Below are 25,972 nucleotides of genomic sequence, written 5' to 3'. Positions count from 1 at the left end.
CCATGCAGAAGTATAACCTTTCAGAGCAGGAGCAAGCTAGGCTCATCTTCCAGGTGTACGTGAAGGACCCTCTGGCTTGCCCTTCACACTTGCCTGGTTGGGTATTTATGTCCAGGACCCAGGAACCACTGAAACAGCATAGGATTCAAGCAAACCAAAACACAAATCCTTACATAGTCCTGAGAGGCCAATGAGATAAAATGATGGATCAAAGGATTATTTTTGCTAAATAAAGCATTTTAGGTTTTGCATCTCACTGGACTCAGTTCTCAACAGGATGTTGCTCTCATGGCCTGGAATTTGGAACTTCCACCACAGTCATATAATCAGTCACCTCCGATTCATTTAGTTGAAACAACCCTTGATGAAGCCCTGCTGCACTTATAATTTAAACCTTAGAAATGGGAGAGGGATGGATAATGTGAAGGATTCTTTTTTCCCCCTCTGAAATTAGCTTAGTGTACTAATTCAGAAAGTAGTTGGCTGCATCTGATTGCATGCCTTGGTAATCGGAGCCATCTGCCTCTCTGCTAAGGAGTTCACCTCTTTAATCCAGCTTAGAGCCCACAAACCACTCCTCGCTATCATTATGCCCTTGAATAGATGAGGCTGCGCAGAGTCCTTTGCTTTTCAACGTGTTGCTATCACTGAAAATACTTGGAGATTTTGTGATTTGTTTGTTGTTTTCTTTTGAGTTTTCTCGGAGTATTTGGTTTTCTTTCTCTGAGGGCAGACACAATGGCTTTCCTTATGAAAACTATGATAAGTAACCAGGTGAAGAATTTAGGACTCGGTGGCGGGTCTGAAGAAAAAAAAGAAGAAGGAGGAGCATCTGACCCCGCAGCTGCTCAAGGGATGAGTCGAGAGGAGTATGAGGAGTACCAGAAGCAGATAATCGAGGAAAAGTGAGTACTCGCAGCTCGGGTTCCCTGCTAGAGCAGAAAGAGGCTCCTTGTGGCCACGCTGTCCACGGCGCCCGGCTCTCCCCCTCTCCGCCCTTCAGATGCCTTTCCTATGCCATCTGCCTCCAAGCTCAGGGAAGTCTGTTCTGCTCAACAGTGAACCAGTTCCTAGCATCAACAGCTACTCTTATCTTATTTGTATGAATGGAAATGAAAAATGCTAGAAACAAATCTACATGTCATCCTTAAAAGCAGCTGAAACTTTCTGATCCGGGCACATTTTAATTGACCTCAGGTGTTCAAATGAAAAACTGGGCGCCTGAATATTTTTACAGCCATCAGGAAATTCACCCTGTTAGGTGAATGTAGAAAGCTTTCAAATGATGGGAATTCAGACTTTGCTCCTGGAAGGGGCCTTAAAGAGCACAGAGTACAATCTTCTTGAACTTACATGTGCAGAGGGAAGAAAGCCTGGAAAATACAACATGACACTCACGTCCTAAGACTTGGCTTCTCAAAGAGTCTGAATAGTTATGTGGACTGCCTATTATGAAAAATGTAAAGATACAGGAGAGTAGAACAGTATAATGAATGGCCATGTATACCTATGGCATAAAATCAACAGTTGTTCTGTCATGTTTGCTTACAGATAATTCGTTGGTTGGAGGATAGATGATTGATTGATAGATAAATAAGTACAGAGAAGCATTTTTAAAGTAAATTACAGACATCCTGATACTTTACCCCTGGATACTTTACCTATATACCTCCAAAACATAAGGACATTCTTCTGGCTATATAAAATGTAATAAAACATTAGTAACATTTCAGTTGGGTATTATGGAATGTGAATATTACCAATTTTTCACTACCGATGACTGAGTGTAGTCTATATTTAGTTTTTTTAAGTTTAAGGTAGAATTTAAGAGTTTTAATAATCAAATCAACTGAGTATTGAAGCATCAGTCTTGAAGTTAAAAGTTCACAATACGTTACAAAAGTTTTTTGGTGGTTTTTTTTTTGTGTGTGCCACTGTGGCTGTTTTGCTAATAATTACATGACAACTGCCTATGTCTTATTGCTGAAATGGTTAAAGGTGAAAGGGTTGATGACCTGGAGGAAACTAAGGAAGCTTAAAGCTTCCGTTTAGTGGGGACCTTGTCTGTTGTATTTTTTCCTGAAAGCAACTGTGGCTATAAAACTACCTAGAATGGTGCTTGGCTCTGCAGTAAATTTAAGGTCTGGTTTTGTTTTGTTTTGTTTTTTTGATGCAACTGCAAAAATAATGTGGGTGCTAAAATAATACACAAAAAAAGGCAGCATTCCTTGAATACTGGCCAGTTTTGCCTATGGCATGTTAAAAAGAAGCAGAAGCAGAAAAATAGCATTAAATGTTCTCAGCTCAAAGGGGACCGATAAAAAGAAAATGGTCACAAATATAGACTACACATCTGATATTAAAATATCACTTAATGTGTCCCAGTAATAAATCTGGTCACAGATATGGCATCTGTTTGATTAACTAATGTCATAGTTTTACCTAATTTTATATCTGGACAGATCAGAAACCAAAATACTCAAATGGTATCATCAGTCAGTTGTACACCAACTACTCAGCTCTATGTGTGTGTGGATGTGTGTGTCTGTGTGTCTGTGTGTGTGTGTCTGTGTGTGTGTGTGTCTCTGTGTGTGTTTGTGTGTATGTGTGTGTCTCTGTGTGTGTGTGTTTGTGTATGTGTGTGTGTGTGTCTGTGTGTGTGTATGTGTGTGTGTGTGTGTGTGTGTGTGTGTGTGTGTGTGTGATACATCTGTTTCATCACCCAACTAAAGCGATGGTAGCAGGACAGTGAGGCTCACCTGCTTACACAGCAAGAGGCAGGACTGCTTGAGTTTCCAAGAGCTTCATCACCTAGAATACAATATAAAGAGGCAGACATCGGGGGACTATGCTCAGTAATTTGTAATAACCTATAAGGGGAAAGAATCTGAAAAAGAATATATATAAAGGGCTCCCCAGATGGCACAGTGGCAAAGAATCCATCTGCAAGTGGAGGAATCTCAAGAGACTTGGGTTCGATCCCTGGCTTGGAAAGATCCCCTAGAAGAGGAAATGGTAACCCACTCCAGTATTCTTGCCTGGAAAATTCCATGGACAGAGGAGCCTGGTGGGCTATAGTTCATGGGGTCACGAAAGGGTCAGACATGACTGAGAACACACACACACACGTATATATAAAGCAGAATCACTTTGATGTACACCCAAAACTAACACATTGTAAATCAATTATACTTCAATATGTATATTGAAATGTATAAATTGGAGCAACTATTAAAATGAAAAAATTAGTAGGCATCAAAAATGGTTCACACAAGCTATAGCTAGAGACAGCTACACACATCATAATATATATAATAATTAGAATGAATATTAGCAAATAAAAGCCTCCTTAACTTGTCCTCATCATTTTAGAAAAGTTGTGGGATTGACTTTACTAATAATAAATCAAATATTACTCAACAATACACTACATGGCACATTCATTTTTGCTTTATTTCCATGTTCAGATTCCACCACCCCCACCCCCTGCCATATTGGTAATGTTAGTACTGAAAGAGGTCTATACCTAAATAGAATATTTGGAAAGTTCTAAATAAAACAACCTGTTTGTTCCTCCATTTCTCTCCATTATATGAAAATGTCCCCTCAGTTATGATACAGCAACTGCCATGGCATCACTTGTAACTTGAACTTTGATGTGCATCACAGACTTAAGCATAAAAACGAAAATTATAAAGCATCCAGGAAAAAAAACAGAGAATATCTTTGCATCTTGGAAGTAGGCAGAAATTTCTTAAACATGACCCTGAAACCAGTGACCATAAAATTTTGAAATGAGGAATTAGACATTATCAAAGTTAAAAACGTGCACTGCGACTAGAGAAATATATACGTCCACAAAAAGACTTGTACAAAAATGTTCCCAGTAGCTTCATTCACAGGAGCCCAAACCAGGAAATAATCCAAGTGTTCATCAATAGAATGAATAAACAAACAAAATGTCATCACACAGTAGAACACACTCAGTAATGAAAAGGAACAAACCCCTGGTAAGTAAAACAAGCTGGGTAAATCCCCAGGGTTTTTTTAAGCAGAGTGAAAGAAGAATTACACAGAAGAATGCATAGTGTGTGGTTACATTTGTATGAAGATCTAGAACAGGCAAACCCAACCTATGCTGGGAAGAAGACAGTGGTGGCCCCTGGGGCTGGGAGCAGGCGTTGATTGAGCGCGGGATGGGGGTATTTTCTCAGGTGATAGTAATGACTTTTACACCTTAAAAGAGGTTGGGTTTACACAGCAAGAGCAGAACCGAGAGAAGAGAAAAAATACATGTGTGTGCACACAGATACAGACGAGATTTATCACAAGGAGCCAGTGTTCACGTGGCTGTGGAAGCCGGGAAGTCCCACCATCTGCCCTCTGCAACCCAGGCAAGTCGGTGGTGCGGTTCTGAGAACTGGAGGGTTCTCAGAGCAAGAGGAGATTGCTGTCTCAGCTCAGCAGGCAGGCAGGCAGGCAGGAGGCCGTTTTGTTGATTCAAACCCTCCGTGGATTCCATGAGCACTGCCCCCCTCCACACACACACACACCGAGGAGGCCCTTCTGTTTCGCTCCGTCCACCGCCCACCGATTCCAATGCTCATCTCACCTAGAAACAGCCTCCCAGACACACTCAGAAATGATGTTTAATCAGGACACCCTGTGTCCCAGTTGAGCTGACACACGAAGTTAACCATCACAGTCCATTTAAGGTCTGTGCATTTAATAGCATGCAACATTTTGATTCAAAAGAAAAGGAGCCCCAATACTTTGGCCACCTGATGAGAAGAGCCGACTCACTGAAAAAGATCCTGATGCTGGCAGAGATTGAGAGCAGAAGGAGAAGGGGATGACAGAGGATGAGATGGTTGGATGGCATCACCAACTCAAGGGACATGAGTTTAAGCAAGCTCCGGGAGATGGTGAAGGACAGCCTGGCATGCCACAGTCCACGGGGTTGCAAAGAGTTGGACACAACTTAGCTACTGGACAACAACAACAAATAAACAGATACGTAATTGGAGTTGTGGTATGCACATTGAAGTGTTCGGGGGAAGAGAGTACTGATGTCAACAGCTTTGAAATGCATCAGAAAATATGATGGATAAATGAATGGAGAGAGAAAGAGAGAGGGCTAGGTAAGTGACATTTTCTAAAACGTATAGGAAGATGCCAATAGTAGAATATAAATGGTGAGTATATGCATGTCAACTGTAAAGTCGTGTCAACTTTTCTGTACACTTGAATCTTTTTATAGTAAAGTATCGGTGTTGGGGGGAGATTGGCTTCTGCCCATGCCCCTGGGTCTCTGAGCTCTTCAGCAAGTTCTCTTTCCCTAAAAGAGGAGACTCAGCCCAGGGTTCTCTCATGCCTCCTCCAGGCCTGACTTTTTGCCGAGGGAAATGAGTTCAGAGAGTGTCCAAAGCCAGGGCCCCGTGATGAGCCGTTTAATGTGATGCCTTCAGAGCCAAGTCTTCCTTCAGCCAGGCTTCTGTGTAATGGTTAAGATGATTCCAGAACCTGGAGTTAAAAAATAGAAACCAACGGAGCCACCTGAAAATAGGGTATTTCTTTTAAGGCAAATCATGTAGTTCAGGGAGGAGGGCATGGCTACCCACTCCAGCATTCTTGCCTGGAGAATCCTATGGACAGAGGAACCCAGTGGGCTACAGTCCATAGGATTGCAAAGAGTCGGACACGACTGAGCAAATTAGCATAGCATGGAGGTAGTTCAGCGGCAGAGAATCCACCCGCAATGCAGGAGACTCAGGTTGGATCCCTGGGTTGGGAAGATTCCCTGGAGAAGGGGATGGCAACCCACTCCAGTGTTCTTGCCTGGAAAATCCCATGGACAGACCACAGGGTCACAAAAAGTAGGAAACAACTGAGCAACTAACATGCTTCTTGCAAAGACGCTTCACCGGACCCGTTGCAGACATGCCCCCAGGCCTTGTGGGCTGAACCAGGACCAGAGCATCACTGGGAGTCACGGGCCCTCATTCGATCCCTGGCCACCCCGTCCGCCTCCGTGCGGCTGCTTTGTCCTTTCAGGGCAGTCAGCCCTCTGCTCCTCTGTTACCCAAACCACCCGTGAGGGTGGTCAGCCGACGTCCTCCAAGCTCACCTGTGAACAGATCCAGCCACACTGCGAGTCTCTGACTTACTCCGTCCCAAACCCAAATTCTCAGAGAAGAAATTCCACTTACCCAGCTTGGTCTAGTCCTGTGCAGCTAGCGGGCAGGGCCATGTATACAAAGCTTCCTGATATCGTCGCTGAGTCGCTCAGTCCCGTCTGACTCATGGCGACCCCATGGACTGCAACCCCCAGGCTCCTCTGTCCATGGGATTCTCCAGGCAAGAGTACAGGGGCGGGTAGCCATGCCCTCCTCCAGATGTTCTTCTCAACCCAGGGATCGAACCCACGTCTCCTGCAATGGCAGGTGGATTCTTCACCACTGAGCCAGCAGGGAAGCCCGTATATAAAAGCAGCCTCTAACAATGTGCTTCCCTGGGCAGCTAGGAGAGGAGGTGGTTCAAGTGAGCTTCACTGACATCCTCAAAGGTGTCTACTTCTCTCTGGATCATCAAGGACAAGGGAGCCCACTTCCAACAGCAAATCACAAGTTCAATTAGGCCATCCACAGAGCATTCTGAAAATCCACACCGTATCTTGTGTGAGTGATCCCTTCGCCCAGGGAAGGGATGGCTGTACCTAAATTGGGACTTAGAGGGTTGACAATGAAGGGAAATAGCTTTATATCAAATCCCCAAATCCTGTCTGCCACCAAACGGCCCCCATCCTGGATGCTGCATCTCTGTTTGGCTTGTGTAAGAATCACTCAGGCCGTTTGTTAAAAACGTCACTTCTCGATGGTAGGGCCATGATGGAAGCAGGGAGATCATTTAAATGGCCAATGCGGTCTCTAATCAAGTGGCCCAAGTTGTAGAGAAAAGTGGGCAAAGCATGTGGGCTGTCTCCATGCTGCGCAGTAAAGGAGACTGCCGCATCTGAGAGTAGCCTGATTTAAACAGTGGTTGAGAAAAATGGATCTTCCAGCCAGTGGTGTGCTGAGCTGACCCACGGCATCCTGCAGTGACCCATCAAAGTTACTCGCATGTGTCTCTCCCCACTTTCTCCCCAAATTCGGTGACATCAAGTTGATATTAATAGTTTGGAGTCCACTTCAGTGGAAGTACTGGCACCATGGAACCTGGCAGGTGCTACAGAGCTTCTTCCCCAGAAAGCTGGTCGTGATACGTCAGCCAGTACACCACTCCTTCCAGCTCTTTTCGATAATTTGGGACTAGAAACCTATTTTAAAAATCACTGCATAAGTCATGGTATGAAGATAAGAATCACTGCATGAGATACGGTATGGAGTGACAGACATTCATGAGGCTGCGGTGGTCAGAATGGAAGGCGTGGTGACGAGAGACACTGGAAGAAGTCTGCACGACCTGGCTTATAGATGCTGACAATGGGAAGGGAGGAGCAGGTGTTTCTCCCTGGACTAAGGCGCTGTTTCCAGAGCACGTCTCTTTGGCAGGGTCTCAGAGAGAACTTTTCGCAATTGGATTCCCTGTCATTTATATTTTACATGTCCCTGTTCAGCTGTCAAGGATTGCAAGTGCTTTTTTTTTTTTAATTCCACATTATTGTAGCTCAGTATTCTGATCCCCGTTTATTGATGGAATTAAATGAATTGAATAACGACTGAATCTCAAACTCTCAGTCACTGAGTGTAACTGTTTTGCAGAAACACAGCTCTGCAGAGATCTGGAGAAGAACATCCTTTAAAACACAGAATTACGTCTTTCACCTTGAGAATCTTGCAGAATCAAGGCAGCATGGGTGGAGACCGAACCTGGCCTTAAATAGACATGTGGAAAGTCCATGTAAGGGTTTCTAAAAGGACATCAGGAAAGGAAACGGAAGGAGATGCTAAGGGTTTGCTCCAAACATTTTTGTTCCATAAAAATAAGTGTTCTGTAGAATTTAAAACTTCTGTCCCAAGTACAAATTATTATGTATAAAATAAGCTATAAGGATATATTGTACAAAATAGGGAACACAGCCAATATATTAATTATGATCATTATAAATGGAAGATAACCTATAAAAATTGTGGGGAAAAAAGAGGGAGGAAGAATTCCCTGGCAGTGCAACACTTAGGACTCTAAACTTCCCCTGCAAGGGGCCCAGGTTCAATCCCTGGTTGGGGAACTAAGATTTCCTATGCTGAGCAACACAGCTCAAAAAATCTTTCTTAAATAAAAGTCATAAATTGCTCTATTGTATACCTGTGACACATAATATTGTACAGCAACTATATTTCAATGTTTTAAATTCTAGAAATAAATAAAACTTACGTCCCCAAAGTAATACTCTGCATCCTCTGTTATCAGCTTATACACCGATCATTTCAGAAGCACTAAATGTGTCAGCCCCTAAAAAGTATAATAAAATAAGAAACGAAATGATTTAGAAAACACAGCCTCTCTCCATGATGCAGATGGGCTGGGAAGCTGCATGGTAGGCAGGCGCCCCAGGTGGCCCTGACACCTGAGCTCCCAGGAGCCCGGAGAGGGACACAGTGAGGTCAGCTCCCCACCAGGGCGGGCCCCCTGCCTCCCCCACGCTGCATCACAGGGAGGTTCGCAGAGCCGACGTGTCTTTGGGAAGTCAGGTCTGTACTCAGTCGTGAGCGTGCAATTCCAGACGGAGAGGCAGACGCCTGGGGGTGTAGGAAAACACTCAGAGGGTGTGGCCCAGTGTCTGGCTTCTCTGAGCAGGGAGCTGGAGCAGCCAGTGGTCTCAGGTCCTCTGATCCTTGATTGTCTTCTTTCACTTTCAGGATGGAAAGAGACGCTGCATTTACACAGAAAAAGGCCGAGAGGGCGTGCCTCAGAGTTCACCTCAGAGAAAAGTACAGACTCCCAAAGGTGAGACTCTTAACACAATAAACAGACAGTCATTTTTTACATAATAAGAAATGCAGAGTGTTGGATTATCAGCAAGGGTCACACTCCGAAGTCTGCGCTTGTGTGTGTGTGTGTGTGTGTGTGTGTGTGTGTGTATGTATAACAAATGTAACTATGCATAAATATGTATATAAATACATATATATTTATATGTCTTAATCATAATTGGGGCTTCCCTGGTGACACAGCTGGTAAAGAATCTGCCTGCAGTGCAGGAGACCAGGGTTCAATCCCTGGGTTGGGGAGATCCCCTGAAGAAGGGAAAGGCAACCGACTCCAGTATTCTGGCCTAGAGAATTCCATGGACTCTATAGTCCATGAGGTCACAAAGAGTCGGACACAACTGAGTGACTTTCGCTTAATTGTAATTGAGGTATTTGATATAGTGAGAAGAGCATTGAATTAGTTCATAAAAACTAGATTCCAGGCACTTAACCTCTATGAACTTCCATTTCCTCTCAACGAAACGGAGTGATACCTGTTTATGTAAATTTATTTAAAGACTATAGAGTACCTGTGCATATGCACGATGAGAACAGCCATCATCCCAGCTGACGCTTACTGAGCTCTAAGTGCCAGGCACTGCTCTTAGGTTCTCCGCATGGATAAATTCATTCATCCTCACCACAGTCTTGTAAGGTGCGTTCTTAGAGGAAACAGAGGCAGAAAGAGAGTAAGCGACGCGCACACAGACACACACAGACACCCCATCAGCTGGCTGTGTGTCTTCCAGAAAGATGGGGCATTCTCAGGATATGTATATATATATGTTTGTTGTTCTGGAGGATATATTTTTGAGAACTGTTCTGTGGTTTGGTGAGGATGTAAGGAGAACTGGGTTTGAATCCCGGCTCTGACATCGGCAATCTCAGGTGGCTTCTTAATACATCTCAGCCTCCTTTTCCTCATCGATACCTTGGGGGCAGCGACACGTACTTCCTGAGGTCTTCGTCTGAAATAACAAGACAAATCGAGTGCCCGACTAGTGGGAAGAGCTCCGTGGGCGATCGCTCTTACTGCTGTTGTTATCTCTGTGCACAGAAGTCTTATTTCTCGACAATGACAGCAAGGGGCACGCCGAGGTGAGCAAACAGCGCAGGAACCGCCGGCCTCTCAGCCGAAAGCAGTAGGGCTTCCTGGGGGCTCGGTCAGTAAAGAGCCTGCCTGCAGTGCGGGAGACCCAGGTTGGATCCCTGGGTCGGGAGGATCCCCTGGAGAAGGACATGGCAACCCACTCCAGTACTCTTGCCTGGAGAATCCCATGGATGGAGGAGCCTGGCAGGCTACAGTCCATGGGGTCGCTAAGAGTCACGACTGAGAAACTTCACTTTCTTTCCTTTAAACTGAAAATATCTGCCCTTTGGTTGTTTTTTTAATGGTGAGCCCGTGGTCTTGCTCACCCAGATCCTCAGGGGTAGACAACCTCATTTGCAAAATAGGTTGATGCTCTTCAGAGAAAAAAAAATAATTCCCAAATCTCTAAGCTTGGCTTGTTTATTTGGCACAAGAGCCTTTCCAACAGGAACTATGGAAAGAGGGGAGAACTAGAGCCACGTGATGTATAGATTCACATCCTCCCTGGAGGGACAGTGACCCTACTCAGCACAGGCTGCCTGCCTGCCAAGTCTCTTCAGTCGTGTCCAGCTCTTTGCAGCCCTATGGACTGTAGCCCGCCAGGCTCCTCTGTGCATGGCATTCTCCAGGCAAGAATACTGGAGTGGATTGCCAAGCCCTCTTCCAGGGGATCTTCCTGACCCAGGGATTGAGCCCATGAAGCTTATGTCTTCTCCATTGGCAAACAGGTTCGTTACCACTAGCCCCACATCTAGCTGCTGCTGCTGCTGCTAAGTCGCTTCAGTCGTGTCTGACTCTGTGCGACCCCACAGACGGCAGCCCACCAGGCCCCCCGTCCCTGGGGTTCTCCAGGCAAGAACACTGGAGTGAGTTGCCATTTCCTTCTCCACCACATCTAGCTACTGCTCTCCAAAGCCACCGAGAGGAGGCAGGACCATGAGAAGCTGATACACCGTGAACAGTGGAGCCCAGTAACTTAGTTGCATGGGTTACTAATGCCCATGAACCCACTTTTCTATAGCTGGCTCCAATGCACCACATATATGAGACCCCCACCCAATTTTTTCATAGACCCTGAAAGAGACCTTTGAGTTTGTCTGAGAGTCTAAGCCATGGCCTCACTTCACACATGAGAAAACCGCAGCCATGTTTGGGTGGGGTGGGGGTGCTCAGGGACTTTGCAAAACCCCGCAGCTGCGCAGTGACAGAACCAGGATTGGAACTCAGGCCTCTCAGCCCTGAAAAAGAGCGTCCTACCCACAAAGGGATTTGAACACAGCACCCCCTGGCCCCAAGGTCTCTGCTCTTTCCACTCTTCACATGTTGGAAGTGAGGCATCCTGGAAGTTTTAGAGCCGTTTGGAATTCCACGTGGTTTAAAACTGCCCCGGCCCTTCCAGGACAACGTGCCCTGCTCCTATTTCAGCGAAGCATCTCAGAATCTGTCCTCCAGAGACCCAGGCCCATCGCTTTCCCCGCTGGTCTGTCAGCTGATGGCTTGATGGGAGACCGTGAGCACAGACAAAACTCTGGTACAACCCGAGTAAATAGCGGTAGCGTCGCCTGAAAGCGTTCCTCGCGTCATCTTGCGCCATGGAGTTTACTTTCAGGTGGGGACCTCCCTAAGAGTGCCTGGATGGTGTCAAAGTGAATTCTCTACCTGATGCTTCAAGAATTTGCCCTGGCGTGAAAATTCCCAATAATACAACAGCCTGCTTTTTTCGTCAGCACCTGGAAATTCTATCTAACCCCATGTGCACTGTTTGTAAAAATGGTAACTAGGACTTCCCTGGTGGGGCAGTGATAAGAATCTGCCCGCCAGCGCACGGGACCCAGGTTCGAGCCCTGGTTGGGGAAGATCCCACATGCTGTGGACTCAACAAGAGAAGCCACCACAGGGAGAAGCCCGCCCGTGGCCTCAAAAAGTAGCTCCTGTTGCCGCAGCTAGAGAACATTCATGCAAAGCATCGAAGACCTCACACAGCCCAAAATAAAATGAATGAATGCATTTTGAAAACAGGAATTAATAGGAAGAATGCCATCAAAGATTGGCCGCGTCATATTCCGTTCAGTCCAGTTCTCCCCAGCCGTGGCCGACGCCCCTGCCTCTGAGCAGGCCTTGGGCTTGGAGGGCAGCCTGCCGCACCCCCTCTGCCTTAAGAGACCTTCACAGGCTCCCTGTCCCCTGCTGCCCACCCTTCCGAGCTGCAGGAGGCAGCAGGCCCTCAACAGCGCCCTAGGCTAGACAGGGGCAAGGGGCAGCAGACCTGTTCCCCAGGCCGAGACCAGCTGCAGGGCGGCAGCTCCTGCCTAAGCCAGATCCTGGCTGGGCGAGGGACTCGCAGTTAACAGCCGCCGCCCGTGTGTGGGGGCAGGAACCCAGCTCCTTCCGGCCCCCTGGGGTCCCGGGACGAAGCCGTGATGCCCCCAGGCCGCCCCAGCAGAACCGCCCTTCAGAGGGTCTCAGTTCTTCCCCAGGGACTGCACGCTCTAGGAGGGTCAGTGCGGGTGGCCAGGAGCGATTTCAGGAGGGGGCTTGTTTTTTGAAGTCCACTCTGTCGATATTAAGGATCACACAGCACTGTGCTGGCGCGTGGAAAGGCCGCTGGGCCCTGCTGGGGCAGCTGTCGGGAGGCAGGAGGGGGCCACACCCTCGGGGGCCACGGGTGGGCATGGCAGGGGGCCCAGCCGCTGTCTCTGCAGCCACCGGGATGCTGGCTGAGAAATCTTGAAACGGCTGGCTGTCATTGAGGAAGCGTTGAAGGAATTGGAATTTTCAGCTGCAGGAGGAGACGACTTTGAGGAAATGATGGCTGTGGCGAGAGTCATTTCCCAGGCCTTGAAAGTCTTTGTATCAAGTCAGTCTCTTTGGGGGTGGGGCTGCAGGCTGGCATGGAAACATCGGTTAGCTCCTAGAGCTTCCTTTGAGTATTCAGAAGAGTCTGCATAGTGGAACCTTTAGAAAGAACCTTCCGAAAACCACAACGGGAATATAGGTGGTGGGTTTTCCTCTCCTAGATGTTCCCATAAGGAGCCCTGCGAGGAAAGCCAGACAGTGGCCTGTGGGCGTCACCACAGTGGGGAAAGGCCAAGGCCATGGAGATGCGTTCGGTGAACCAGAGCGGAAGGGATGAGGGCCAGCGTTTCAGGACTGGGCCCTCGCAGCAGCCCAGACCGGCTCAGGGCAGCCTGGGCCAGCGCGGGGACGGAGCAACAGGTTCTTGAGTCGTTCCCCGCAGCCCCTTCTCGGGACTTGCCTTCCTGATTACTGCACTAATGAGATCTTGAGACCCGAACACAGCGGCCTAACACGTCTAAACAGTGCCAGGCAGAGAGTGCAGCTCACCAGGGCCTTACCTGGCCCCCGAGAACAACCTTCCCTCCCCTGGGGGTTTGCAGAATCCTCGGTCTGGCCGGCCGTCTCATAAAATCCATGTTGGGTAAACAGCCCGACTAACAGTGTGAACAGCCCACAGGGGGTTGGACGCGCTCACCGGGTGCTCCCCGCTAACGAGGCGGGACCCCTGGGGGCCTCATTCAGGGTTCCCCGGGGTCACGCCCAGCGGTTACATAACCAGCAGGAGGCGGTCCTGGGCCCGAACCCTCGCCCAGGCCCAATGAGAGCAGATTTGAGGGAAATGTCTTCCCAGGAGCTGTCGGGTCTGATGAGGATAACTCCATCACATTCTGGAATTAGAACTGTATTTTCGAAAGAAGTCATTTGGCCGGTGTTTCCTGCGAAAAGGAGTTCTAGTCGACCGCTGATGAGGGAAGGGAAATTCGGTCTCTGAAACGAGCCATGGCGACCTGACTTCCGCCAAACAGCACACGCCTCCCCTCCGGGTTTTCTGCTCACCGTCAGGACACCCTCGTGGGTCGTACCCTCATCTTTTGATGCCTGCTGTTCATTGCAGTCATCGCAGGAGTCGAAAGAGTGCGGTCATCAAATCGCAATATCCGCACATGTATGGAGAAGAGTATACTCGCCATGTCCCCGCCCTCAAGAGCCTCCCACCACCCCCATCTCATCCCCCCGCCCAGGTCATCACAGGACGTTTGTGTCCACGTGTACGTCAGTTTCCTCTGCTTTTCAAATGCCCGTAATCAGGGGATTCCAACGGCCTGAAGTAACCCACGGTGCTCGTGTTAGACTTGGGTCCCGTCCCACTCAGCATCCTGTCCTGGGTCTCCAGCACTTTCTCCCCACTGGCCTCTCCATTGTAAAGGAGGTCAGGTCTCTCCCAACTAAGCGAGCAGCACTTTGAGTGAAGGTGGCTTTCTGGGCATCTTCCTAAATGAGCGGTTCCCGCTGCTCTACTGAAGCCTTCCTCCTGAAGAGGCTCTGAGGTCAGTCTTGCTGCAGTAGACAGTCCCGCTGTCTCTTCTGGGCCCTCTTCCTGGATCAGCCCTTCCCGGGGCAGAGCCCTCCTCCTTCGCTCAGCACTTCCTCCTTGAAGCCCTCCCTCTCTCAGCCTCTCAGTGCCACCCTCCTCATTCTGCTCCTTAACCTGTCTCTCCTCTCCTTCCAGGGTTACCTCCCCCGTCTGCCCCCAGGTTTCTGAACATCCCCGGTGGTTCCTCTTTGTCCCTCTCGCCGTCACGTTCTCCCCGAATGGCGGCATCTCCCGTGGCCTTCAGCTGCTACCTATATGTGTGCTGCTGACCCTCCAGCCTCTACCTGCTGTCTACGCCTTCTCCCTAAAGGTCACCCTCACACCCACATCTCCTCGGGCGCCTCCAGCTCAGACCCAGAAAGACCCTGACCCCCTCCCAGCCCTGCTCCCACAGGCTCCATCTCCCCCAGGGCCGCCAGCCCGCACCGCCCCCAGGCTCACCCTTGCCTGGTCCCTCCTCCTCCAGCCCCGCACAGAGCAATCAGCAGGCGACTGTCATTCCACCTCCTAAATCCTTCTCAACTCACCCCCAGGTGCAGGGCTCAGCACCTCTCAGCAACGTGACGACAATACCTCTTGTGTGTGCATTAAGTCTCTGCAGTCGTGTCAGATGCTTTGCAACCCCGTGGACTGTAGCCCGCCAGGCTCCTCTGTCCATGGGATTCTCTAGGCGAGAGTACTGGAGTGGGTTGCAATTTACAATACATCTTAAGTAGTTTTTTGATTGTGTTTTGCTTCCCTCAAAATTGCAGAGTAAGGTTTCCAAGATGGAAACAGATTCTGTTCTTCCCCATTTAAAAAAAAAAAAAGAAGGCTTAGCATGACTTTTTAGAGTCTAGTCTAGTCTCCTGGCCTGCACACCATGAGGTGGCCCCTAACTTCCCAGCCTCACCTCTTGGGGCCCCTCTCCTGGACTATCTCCTCCTCCCACCTCACGTCCCCTACACCCTGCTCCCCGTGACCCCTTTCCTTCCTGGAAGTCGTTGCTCTAGTGCTGCTTCTTCCAGAACCTTCCGTGACCTCCCTCCTCTACCCCTCCCCGGTGCTCCCATAACGCCTGGGTGCATGTCTCCTGCGTCATCTTTCCACCCTGAATACTCTCACCTGCTGGGTCGTGTGCTTGTTCACAAAGAGGCTGAGGTTTTTGTCTTTGTCCTCGGGGCCTTGCGTGGTGTCTGACATGGAGGGGCTGTACATAGACACACACATGCACACACACACACACATGCACATACTACACAGAGACACACATGCACACACATACATATGCACATACTATACAGAGACACACATGCACACACATACATACGCACCTACTGCACACACAGACATATGCACATACACACACATACATATGCACATGCTACACAGAGACACACATGCACACACATACATACGCACCTACTGCACATGCAGACATATGCACATACACGCACACACATACATATGCACATGCTACACAGAGACACACATGTACACACATACATGTGCACCTACTGCACACACAGACATATGCACATACACACATACATATGCACATGCTACACAGAGACACACATGCACACACATACACACACACCTACTGCACATGCAGACATATGCACATACTACACACACATACACATACATATGCACCTGCCACACACATACACATAGACACACACATAAACACCCCCACACAAAAAAGGCTTGCTGAGTGATCAGTGTTAGTCAGGAAAAAAGAAAAACAAAAGCACACCCAAAGAAAAAAATATCAAAATCAGCAGAAGGAATCTGTCTGCCACAAGAGTTAAACTACAATCAGTTTTCACGAAAAGAACAAGTCTGGATTCGACATTATGATTCCGTATAAAAATACAAAGGTTACTTTAGCTCATAATTAGGATGTCATATTTTTTCAAGCAGAGGAAGTCATACTTATAAATAAAGCCACGAGTTTTTTTTCTTTTCTAAAAACCAAGGTGCGCCCCCTCCCTTTCCTAGCCAATTCAAAATGTATATGTAAGTCAAGCCAAATTAATAAGAGAAAACAGCTCCACAATGAGCGCTAATCCTATTAACGGAATTGTCAATCTAGGTTAGTCATTGAAAAATAATGTCATCCCCCGCTGAGCCATAGGCTTTGGTTACACCTGGTGTTTGTCTGCCGTGTTAAGGGCATCGCTTGCTTTGAACAAAGATGAAGATAGAAGAAGATCTAGCAGTAGGGCTTCTTTCAACATACTACATTGAGGGCATCGTTAGAACTGAGACTTAAAGCTGCCTCTTACAGGCAGAGACGATTCTGTGAGCCTCTCTGCCTGCCTTCTTCAGACCAGGCGCTCTTGGGGCTGCCCCGCAGGGTCCCAGGCACTTAAACCGTCCTCTTTCCAGCAGCTGTTTCTGGCGGCAGCTCAGAGGCCCTCCGGGCCCGCTAGGCGCCATCCCTTCCCGCCCCTCCCCTGCTGCCCCGCTCCAATTGGCTGCTTCTGCTCCTGCCCTGGGAAGAGCTGAAGGTCCTGGGGGACCTGGGAAGGGGAGAGACAGGCATCAGGTTGGGATGTGCCACCTTCTCAATCCTCACGGCCACCCTGGAAGGGCGGGAGACCTCGTTTCCCCTGCTCGGATAAGAACAGCAGCTCAGAGAGGGTGCCGGAATTCCCGAGGTCACACCGCTGGTAAATGGCAAGACTCGGCCCCAGGCTGATCTGACTCACCAGTCGGGTTTTCCTACCAGACCCAGCAGCAGGGCTGGGCTCTCCTCCCCTAACAAGCAGAAGGACCTGCGCGAGCCTCTTCACCTCCCAGGACCTCGGTTTCCGCATCTGTAGAGGAGAGGCTTGGACACGTGGCCTCTAGGAGCTCTCGAGTCCCCCGGAAAGTCTGCAGACAGGAGAGCAGTGTGAGATGCCCACGGTGGGGGAAGTCTCCAACCTCGAGAACCCCCTGTGCGCACTCTCAGTCCTCATCAGAGACTGGCGGCTCTTTTCAGAGTCGCAGCCTCTGTCTCGCTCTCGAGTGCTGAGGGCTCCTCCAGGAGCTGAAGAGGGACAGACCAAGCGGTGTCGCAGATGCTGACGCTAGCAAGCCCTGGCAGGGTCTCAACACCTCTCACACGTTAGAATTCACCCAGGGAAGCTTCTAATTTAAAAAAAATTTTTTTAAAACACACACTTTTTTTTTGAGGTAGACCATCTTTTAAAGTCTTTATCGAACGTGTTACAATATTGTTTCTGTGTTCTGTTTGGTGGTGAGGCATGGAGAATCTTAATTCCCCAACCAGGGGTCGAACTGGCACCCCATGCATTGGAAGGTGAGCTCTTAACCACTGGACTGCCAGGGAAGTCCCAGGAAAGCTTTTTAAAAATTCTATTGCCTGGGTTCCTGCCACAGATTGTGCCTGTGGGCATGCTCAGTCGTGTCCAGCTCTTTTGTGGCCCCATGGACTGTAGCCCACCAGGCTCCTCTGTCCGTGGGACTTTCCTGGCAAGAATACTGGAGTGGGTCACCATTTCCCCCTCCAGGGGATCTTCCCCATCCAGGGATCGAACCTGTATCTCCTGCATCGCAGGCGGATTCTTTACTGCTGAGGCACCGGGGAAGACCCTGCCACAGATCACTAGAGCCAAATCTGGGGGTGGGACCTGCTCCTCGTATTTCAGAGGCACGGAGAAGGTTGAGAACCACAGACCAGGGGAGAAAACATAAACTCAGTCCTTCAGCAGCATCTGATCAGAGCAAGGATGACTGTGTCCGCTGGAACCTGGCGGCCAAGGGCCTCACACCCTCCTCCTTCCCAGTCCAGCCCAAACTCCACCTCACGTTCAGCAAAGCAGGCCCAGCCCCTTTTCCTCTCTGTAGAGGTATTTGTTGACTGGCTGTACTGTTTGGTCTACACCCCCACCCCCTCGGTGTCTTGTAAACTCTAGCAGGACGGGAGCCAGGAAATACTTCACCTTGCCTAGGGGCCAGTGTGACAGCCTCACTCGTCATAGGACAGTGAAGGGTGGTTTGTGAAGACAGGTGACTGCTGACATTGTTAAGCCTCAGAAACAGATATAACATCAAAATGTAGCTCAACTGGCCCAAGTGAAAGAAAGCTAGCAATCCAGCTATCCGGTGTCCTAAAGTCCAAAAACAAAGAAACAAACTGAAACCAAAATAAAATCTCGGGGTAGTGGTGGTGGTTTGGTCTCTAAGTTGTGTCCGACTCTTTGCGACCCCATAGACTGTAGCCCACCAGGCTCCTCTGTCCATGGGATTTTTCCGGCAAGAACACTGGAGTATGTTGCCATTTCCTCCTCCAGGGAATCTTCCCGACCCAGGAAGCAAACCTGCATCTCCTGCTTGGCAGGTAGATTCTTTACCACTGAGCCACCTGCGAAGTCCAAAATCATATCTTCCTCTTGTTGTTGTTGGGTCGCTCAGTCGTGTCCGACTCTTTGCAACCCCGTGGACTGCAGCACACCAGGCTTCCCCGTCCTTCACCGGCTCCCGGAGCTTGCTAACACTCACGTCCGTATCACTCCGGTATGTGTCTGCATATCAAGCTTGACTGACTGGACTCTACGTGGGAACACTCAACTTTTTGGCGATATAACCATGTGAAATAGTTGATCACCGTATTTCCATTTTGATACCAGATGAGGACCAGTTTGCCAAGATGAGGAAGAAGGAAGTCTGAATCCAGGATCATGCTTACCCTTCAGCAAAAGGTCAGAAGCAGTCAGAGGAGTAATAATGGCAGGAGGCGGTGATTTAAAGAATGGGGCATTCAGCACTGGCAATTAAGATTATAAATCTGGTTAAAAGGCAAGAGATTAAGACTGATTCTGGTCAGCCAACCTAAAAATAATTAGTTCTTAACTGCATTAAACAATATCCCATATTGATGAGATTTCTAGAAATGAGAAGACTTATGAAACAGGACCCTGAGAAATGAAGGTAGCCTGTGCATTCCTCTGTATATGCTAGCTCACTTCATGCCCTCCTCATTCATTCATTCATTCACCTGCCAGGGCGTCTCAGCATCAGACTTCCGCTCCCTCCCTGGGGCTGGTTCATATCATCTGTACCTGCACTTGGGCTCCTGGCGTGTGGTGAGGCATTGATGCCTTTCCTCGACGCATGAATTCTGTCAAAATATTCCTGGCGTTCCCAACCTGCAGCAGCGAAGTCAGGACAAGACACCCATTGCTTGGATTGCAGAGGAGTCCCTCTCAGCAGGGCAGTTTGTCGAGCAAGGGGTCCAGTGTATGAATCGCATGTGCGTGAGTGCACGCTCAGTCACTCAGTGGGTCCGACTCTTTGTGACTCCATGGACTGTAGCCCCACTGTAGCCCTCCAGACTCCTCTGTCCATGGAATTTTCCAAGCAAGAATACTGGTGGTGGTGGTGGTTTAGTTGCTAAGTCGTGTCCAACTCTTCCTGACCCCGTGGACTATAACCCGCCAGGCTCCTCTGTCCATGGGGTTCTCCAGGCAAGAACACTGAAGCAGTTGCCACTTCTTTCCCCAGGGAAACTTCCCGACCCAGGGATCGAACCCACGACTCCTGTGTCTCCTCCCGTATTGGCAGGTGGATTCTTTCCCGCTGAGACACCTGGGAAGCCCCTGGGCAGGCCTTAACTGCTTGCTCTGTCCTGATCTTTCTCTTAAGGGCTGATACCCTCCCACCCTCTTGTCTCACTGTCCATTCCTTCTTTCTCCCAGGAATCTTTTCAGGAGGATCTTCATGTCCTGCTGCCTTTTTTCCTCCAAAATATTCACAAGCACAGTGACTATTTGTCCTGAGCTGAGAGGCTTACAAGGCTGTTTCACAATGTAACTCGTTCGAGGGCTCCTCCTGGCGGGCACAGACGTGTAAGGTGACTTGCCCAAGGTCCTGTGGTGGGCGGAGGACAGAACCAGGTCTACCAGCTCCAAACCCCAGCCTTCCCACGGTCACGGCCGCCTCTGCAGGCTAGGAGTCTGGGTTGGCTGCAGCGATTGACACATGGAGCCCTAACTCCTGGCCTGTCCGAGGTCCGAGCCCACTTGCTTGGGGTCCAGTGCTCACGAGTCCAGGAGTCCAGGAGCTTCAGTTGGTCCTCCAGCCACTCACCGGCCCTGCCTGGCTGTCAGGCGCCCGGGGCCCAGGCTGCAGTCCGGGAAGATTGATTCCAGGGCTGGAATCATGCCTGGGAGCAGTGGTGATGGGCAGTCAGTAGCGTTGTCCTTTTAGAAGGACGGTGACCGTAGGACACTGACCATGGTCATGGACCACTCCCGGTGCTGCCTGTAGACTGGACAGCCAGAGCTACTTGCCCTGGGGCCAGGCTTTAAACTTTATTTATTTACGTATCGATGGACGCACTGGGTCTTCGTTGTTTCACTCTCTCGAGCTGTGGTGAGCAGGGGCAGCCCTGGCGTGGCGCGAGGCCTTCTCATTGCAGGGACCTCTCTCGAGGCCGCGCGCCGGCTCTCAAGCACGGGCTCAGGCGCTGTGGCGCACCGAGGCAAGTGGGGTCTTCCCGGAGCAGGGACCAAACTCGTGTCCCCTGCGTTGGCAGCCGGATTCCGAACCCCTGGACCCCCAGGGGAGTCGGGCCCCATACTTCGGAGGCTTCTCCTGTGTACCTCCTCCAGCCACGTTTCTTCACAGGGGTAAGAAGCCAGGGACTTCCCTGCGGGTCCAGGGGTTAGGACTCTAGGCTCCCACTGCAGGGGGCCCAGGGGTGATGATCCCTGGTGGGGGAAGTAAAACCCCAGCCGTGTCCGACTCTTCCCCGACCCCGCGGACAGTAGCCCACCAGGCTCCTCTGTCCATGGCATTTCCTAGCAAGAATACTGGAGTGGGTTGCCATTTCCTCCTCCAGGGGGGGATCTTCCTGACCCAGGGATCAAACCATGTCTCTTATGTCTCTTGCATTGGTAGGGGGTTTCTTTACCAGTATCTGGGAATCCCCAGGCTGGGAACCGTATACACAAGATTCCCACAGGCGGGTGGAAACAGGGATTGGGGGGCAAACAGAAGTGCAGATCGTGAGCCGGGGACCTCGGTCAGTCTTCAACCTCTGTGCCCCCACAAGCTTAGGTCAGGCCTGACAAGGGGTGAGGGGAGCTGGGTGCTCTGAGTCATTTTATCCCAGAATTGAGCATCTAGTGCTGAAAGGGAAATGAACAGGCCCAGTTTGCTAGGAAAGCCGAGGCTCTGGAGTGAAGGTAGGTAGGGACACTCCCAGGCCAGAGGTAAGGGGCGGGAGAGCAAGGCCTCCTTCTGATGGGATTGAGCACCACGTGCAGGGCCAAGGCCTTTCAGGGCAAGTCCCCCCCCAACCCAGCTTTACCTCTGAGGGTCATTACATTTAGGAATAGCCACCTTTAATTGTTTAATATATTCCAAATTATTCAGTCATCATTAAATTCATCTTCTATAGAACTATGAGAGTTATGTTGGTTCATCACCCAGTCGTGAGCGGCTCCTTTCGACCCAATGGATTGTAGCCCACCCAGCTCCCCCGTCCATGGGATTCTCCAGGCAAGAATAGTGGAGCTGGGTTGCCATTCCCTTCTCCAGGGCGTTTTCCTGACCCAGGGATCAAACCCTGGTCTCCTGCACTGCAGGCAGTGTGTATTTTATGTTATTTACCATCTGAGCTAGCAAGGAGGCAAATAACATAAACCCAATTTATAAATAAGGAAATAAGTTCAGAGAGGGGGTGTTAGGTGCCCAAGGTCACACAGCTTGTACGTGGTGGAGGTAACCTTCACACTCAGGTGTCCAATCTTCAAGCCAGCCCTTGACCTCTAGGCAGCCCTCGTGGGAGTGGGAAGGTAAACATGTCAGTAGCTATGAAATGAGAGCTTGTTTGCAGTCAAGAGGGCCTGCACGTTCAAGCGTCATCCCTGACAACAGGCTCCTGGAGCCCTGTCTGTGACAACATGCCAGACACTCGTTGGGTTCTGAGACGTAGAGATGAGTGAGTTACAGCCCACTGTCTTCAAGAGAGGTGGGGTGGGGCTTCTTAAACTTTAACAAGCAGCAGAATCACCAGGAGGGCTAGCTAAACCACAGAGGGCTCAGCCCGGCCCCACGGCTTCTGAATCAGCAGGTCAGGGTAAGGACCAAGAACCCACGTGTCTAACAAGGTTCCGGGGGATGCCGCTGCGACCAGCCTCGGGAGCCCACTTTGAGAACCGCTAGGGTAGACGTTGGGGCGATCAGGATCCCCTCTGTGAGTTGGGAGGCACAGTGGACCCTCACAGCTCTTCCTTCCATGGGTCAGGGGAAGTGAAAGTGAAAGTCACTCAGTCATGTCTGACCCTTTCCAACCCCATGGACTCTACAGTCCATGGAATTCTCCAGGTTAGAATATACTGGAGTGGGTAGCCTTTCCCTTCTCCAGGGGATCTTCCCAACCCAGGGATCGAACCCAGGTCTCCCGACTTGCAGGTGGATTCTTTACCAGCTGAGCCACAAGGGCCAGGGGAAGGAGGTGAAAATAAACCCAAGTCAGTCCACAGCTGCAGAAGCTGCATGCTGAGTGGCCTGGAGAACGGGGGTCAGGGGAGCACCCTCCTGAGTGCATCAGGTCTCTCAGGACACCAGCCGCCTGTCCCCCCAGCCTGTCCAGGTTCGAACCTGGTGACAAGCACAGAGATGTTCTTTCCACCTGGAGGGTGTGGATGCTGGAATTACCAGGAATGCCTTTACAGATTACATACGTTTTATTTCAAGTGGGCAGGGGCCCGGCATTTAGGTGGGCTGAGAATCCAGGCTGCCCCCTGCTTTTCCCCCCGTTTCCTTCAAAAAGGCCCAGAGAACCGTCCATAAGGGAGGCACCCTCGAGGGCAGGTGGATACAAAATAAATAGAAACGGAGGCTTGGCCGGGAGCCCCTGGGGATTAACTAACTAATTAATCCCCACACCAGTTTGATGAGGAACTAATTGATCCGTTAAGCACTTTGAGAGGCCAAGGCCTCGCCAAGTGCATGGGAAGCTTCTGTCACCTGGGAAGGTGACACTGAGAGCGCTCCTTCCCAGGCGGTCCAGGGAGAGTCAGGGTGAGGGCCGCGCCCCCCAGAGGCATCCCTCCCCTTGGCATCAGAAGTCTGCGTTCCGAGGAGGGGAGAGAAAGCACAGAAGTGAACATGGAGAGGGAACTCCGGGCAGGGCGGGGCGGGTAATCTAGACGTTGCATGTTGGAAGGTGAGCCTCCAAGCTCCATGACCACGTGTGTGTCTCTGTGTTAGTCACTCAGTCGTGTCCATCTCTCTGTGACCCCATGGACTGTAGCCCACCAGGCTCCTCTGTCCATGGGATTCTCCAGACAAGAATACTGGAGAGGGTTGCCATTTCCTTCTCCAGGGCATCTTCCCGACCCAGGGATCAAACCTGGGTCTCCTGCATTAGCAGGTGGATTCTCTATCATCTGAGCCACCGGGGAAGCCCCTGTTTGATCTTCTGTGTCCCCCAAAGCCCAGTTTGCTCCATGTTACAACCTGATCTCAGAACATCATATCTGAGAGCAGCCATCTAAGAAATGAAAGGACTCTTGTCTTTCTCAGAGAAATTTCTTCTGTAGAGTCCTCTCTGTTACAAAACAAAGGACTCTGCAGCCTGAGGGTAAAGGCATATTCAGAGGCCAGGCAGCAGGAACTAAGAGACTGCAGAACAGCGACACCCAGGACCACAGGTGAAAATTGTAAGGCAGTAAAATTGCAAGCAAGGCTAGCCCAGGGGTGCTGAGTTGGAGTCCTGGCGTCAACGATTCACTCAATAAGAAGGTGGTGTGCGCCAGACTTGTTTCTAGGGCTCAAGGACATAAAGCTGAGTTTGAGCCGCTTCTGTATCTGGTAGAAGGGAGGGAAGGGGTGATGGTTAACCAGAAGTTGCCCCTAAAGAGTGATGGCTGAATGGAGACAGCCTGGTCCGGCCCTGTGAGCCCAATGCCCCCCGACCCCAGAGAGGGCTCAGCTTGGGCCACTGAGTCATAGCCCGGGGCTGATAGAGAGCAAGTGTGCAGAGGGGCCCTGAGGCAGAGTTGGTCAAGCTTCTTGGGTATCAGCAGAACAGACAGGGAGTCTGAAAATGCAGATTGCTGGACCCCAGCCTGGAGTTTCTGATCCAGTAGGTCTGGGATGAGTCGAGAATTTGTGCTTCTAACACCTTCCCGAAAGATGCCAATACTGCCTGGTGCAGCGACCACGCCTCCATGTTTTTAATTACTGAGTTACTTTTGGCTGCGCTGGGCCTCCTTTGCTCTGCGTGGGTCTTCTCTGGTTGTGGCGAGCGGAGCTCCTTTTGCTCATGGTGTGAAGGCGTCCACCGCTGTGCCCTGTCTCGCTGTGAGCACCGGTTCTAGAGCAAGGGCTCGGTAGTCGTGACACACGGGTGGGCTCTTCCCAGACCAGAGCCCCCGGCGTTGGCAGGCAAATTCTTAACCCCTGGACCAGCAAGGAAGCTCCTCACCCTTTGAGAACCACTGTGCTAGAAGCTTCTGAGACCCAAGTGCAGAGAGATGGGGCATCTCAGCTGGGACGTCCGGCCTCCGCAGCTGGCCCCAGACCCAGGTTCTGCCGCAAAAGGGCCGAGTGTGTCCTTCCCTGCATCCCTTCTCAGCAGGCCTCGAGCTCCCTGCCGTGGTCAGGGTCGGCCGGTTGGTTGGTTTCAGAAGGCTTTTCCTCTGTCTCCGTGTTTGTTTTTCCACGCAGAGTGAGATGGATGAGAACCAAATCCAGATGGCTGGAGACGATGTGGATTTGCCCGAAGACCTCCGGAAGATGGTAGATGAAGATCAAGAAGAGGAGGAAGACAAGGATTCTATCCTCAGGCAGCTACAGAACCTTCAGAACATGGACTTGGATGCCATCAAAGAGAAAGCCCAGGCCACCTTCTCAGAGATCAAGCAGACGGCGGAGCAGAAGTGCGCCGTGATGTGAGGCGGCGGGAGCGGAGGAGACCGGTCAAGGCAGCGCTGACCGCTCCCCTGAGGGGCGCTTCCAACAGCGTCAGCGTGATCGTAGTGAACGTGATGAAAACTCGCCACCAACACATAGATGACACCTCGGTTGTTCTAAATGTTCCTGGTAGCGCCCCTGACAGCAGGAATCACACTGTCCTTTTAGTTGTAAATATGAGGAAGCCTGAACTTTTCAGCTGTGAATGAAGCAGAACATACATCTGCTTAAAGGTCTGCAGGACGGCCGGGAAGAAACAAAAGCAAACGGTATTTCACCTCCGACTTTCTGCTGACAGGACAAGGTCCTGACTCTGTCCAACCGTTAGCAGGACTCCAGGTCCCTTCAGAGAAAGATGTGGAAGGTCAGGGTGCCCCCCTGAGCCCAGACTGCAGGCTCAAGGGCCATCAGAGATCACACCACCTCTGTCTCCAGGGTGTCTTTGATGCTTCTCATGGATGCTTGCATGAAGCAGAGGGGCTGGGGTGGGGTAGGAGACGAGAGAGGAGGCAAAGAGGGGACCTGGCCAGTGTTTGCACCACCATCACCCTTCCAGAAGGGTGGGAAGAATGGATTTGGGTGGAGGTGGGAGGTTGGGGA

General features: G+C 50.3%; 1 protein-coding gene across 1 annotated transcript; it reads left to right on the top strand.

The window, feature by feature from the left end:
* The first annotated feature begins 738 nt into the window (after positions 1–738).
* Positions 739–25,354, top strand: CPLX4 (complexin 4). The gene is made up of 3 exons (XM_061130713.1): positions 739–905; positions 8,859–8,946; positions 25,127–25,354. The coding sequence occupies exons 1-3, from the start codon at positions 739–741 to the stop codon at positions 25,352–25,354; spliced, it is 483 nt and encodes a 160-aa protein (XP_060986696.1).
* Positions 25,355–25,972: the final 618 nt, after the last annotated feature.

Source organism: Dama dama, chromosome 27 (genome assembly GCF_033118175.1).
Source record: "Dama dama isolate Ldn47 chromosome 27, ASM3311817v1, whole genome shotgun sequence".
Taxonomy (NCBI): Eukaryota; Metazoa; Chordata; class Mammalia; order Artiodactyla; family Cervidae; genus Dama; species Dama dama.
The sequence above is the reverse complement of the archived record's forward strand: the minus strand, read 5'-3'. Positions and strand labels throughout refer to the sequence as shown.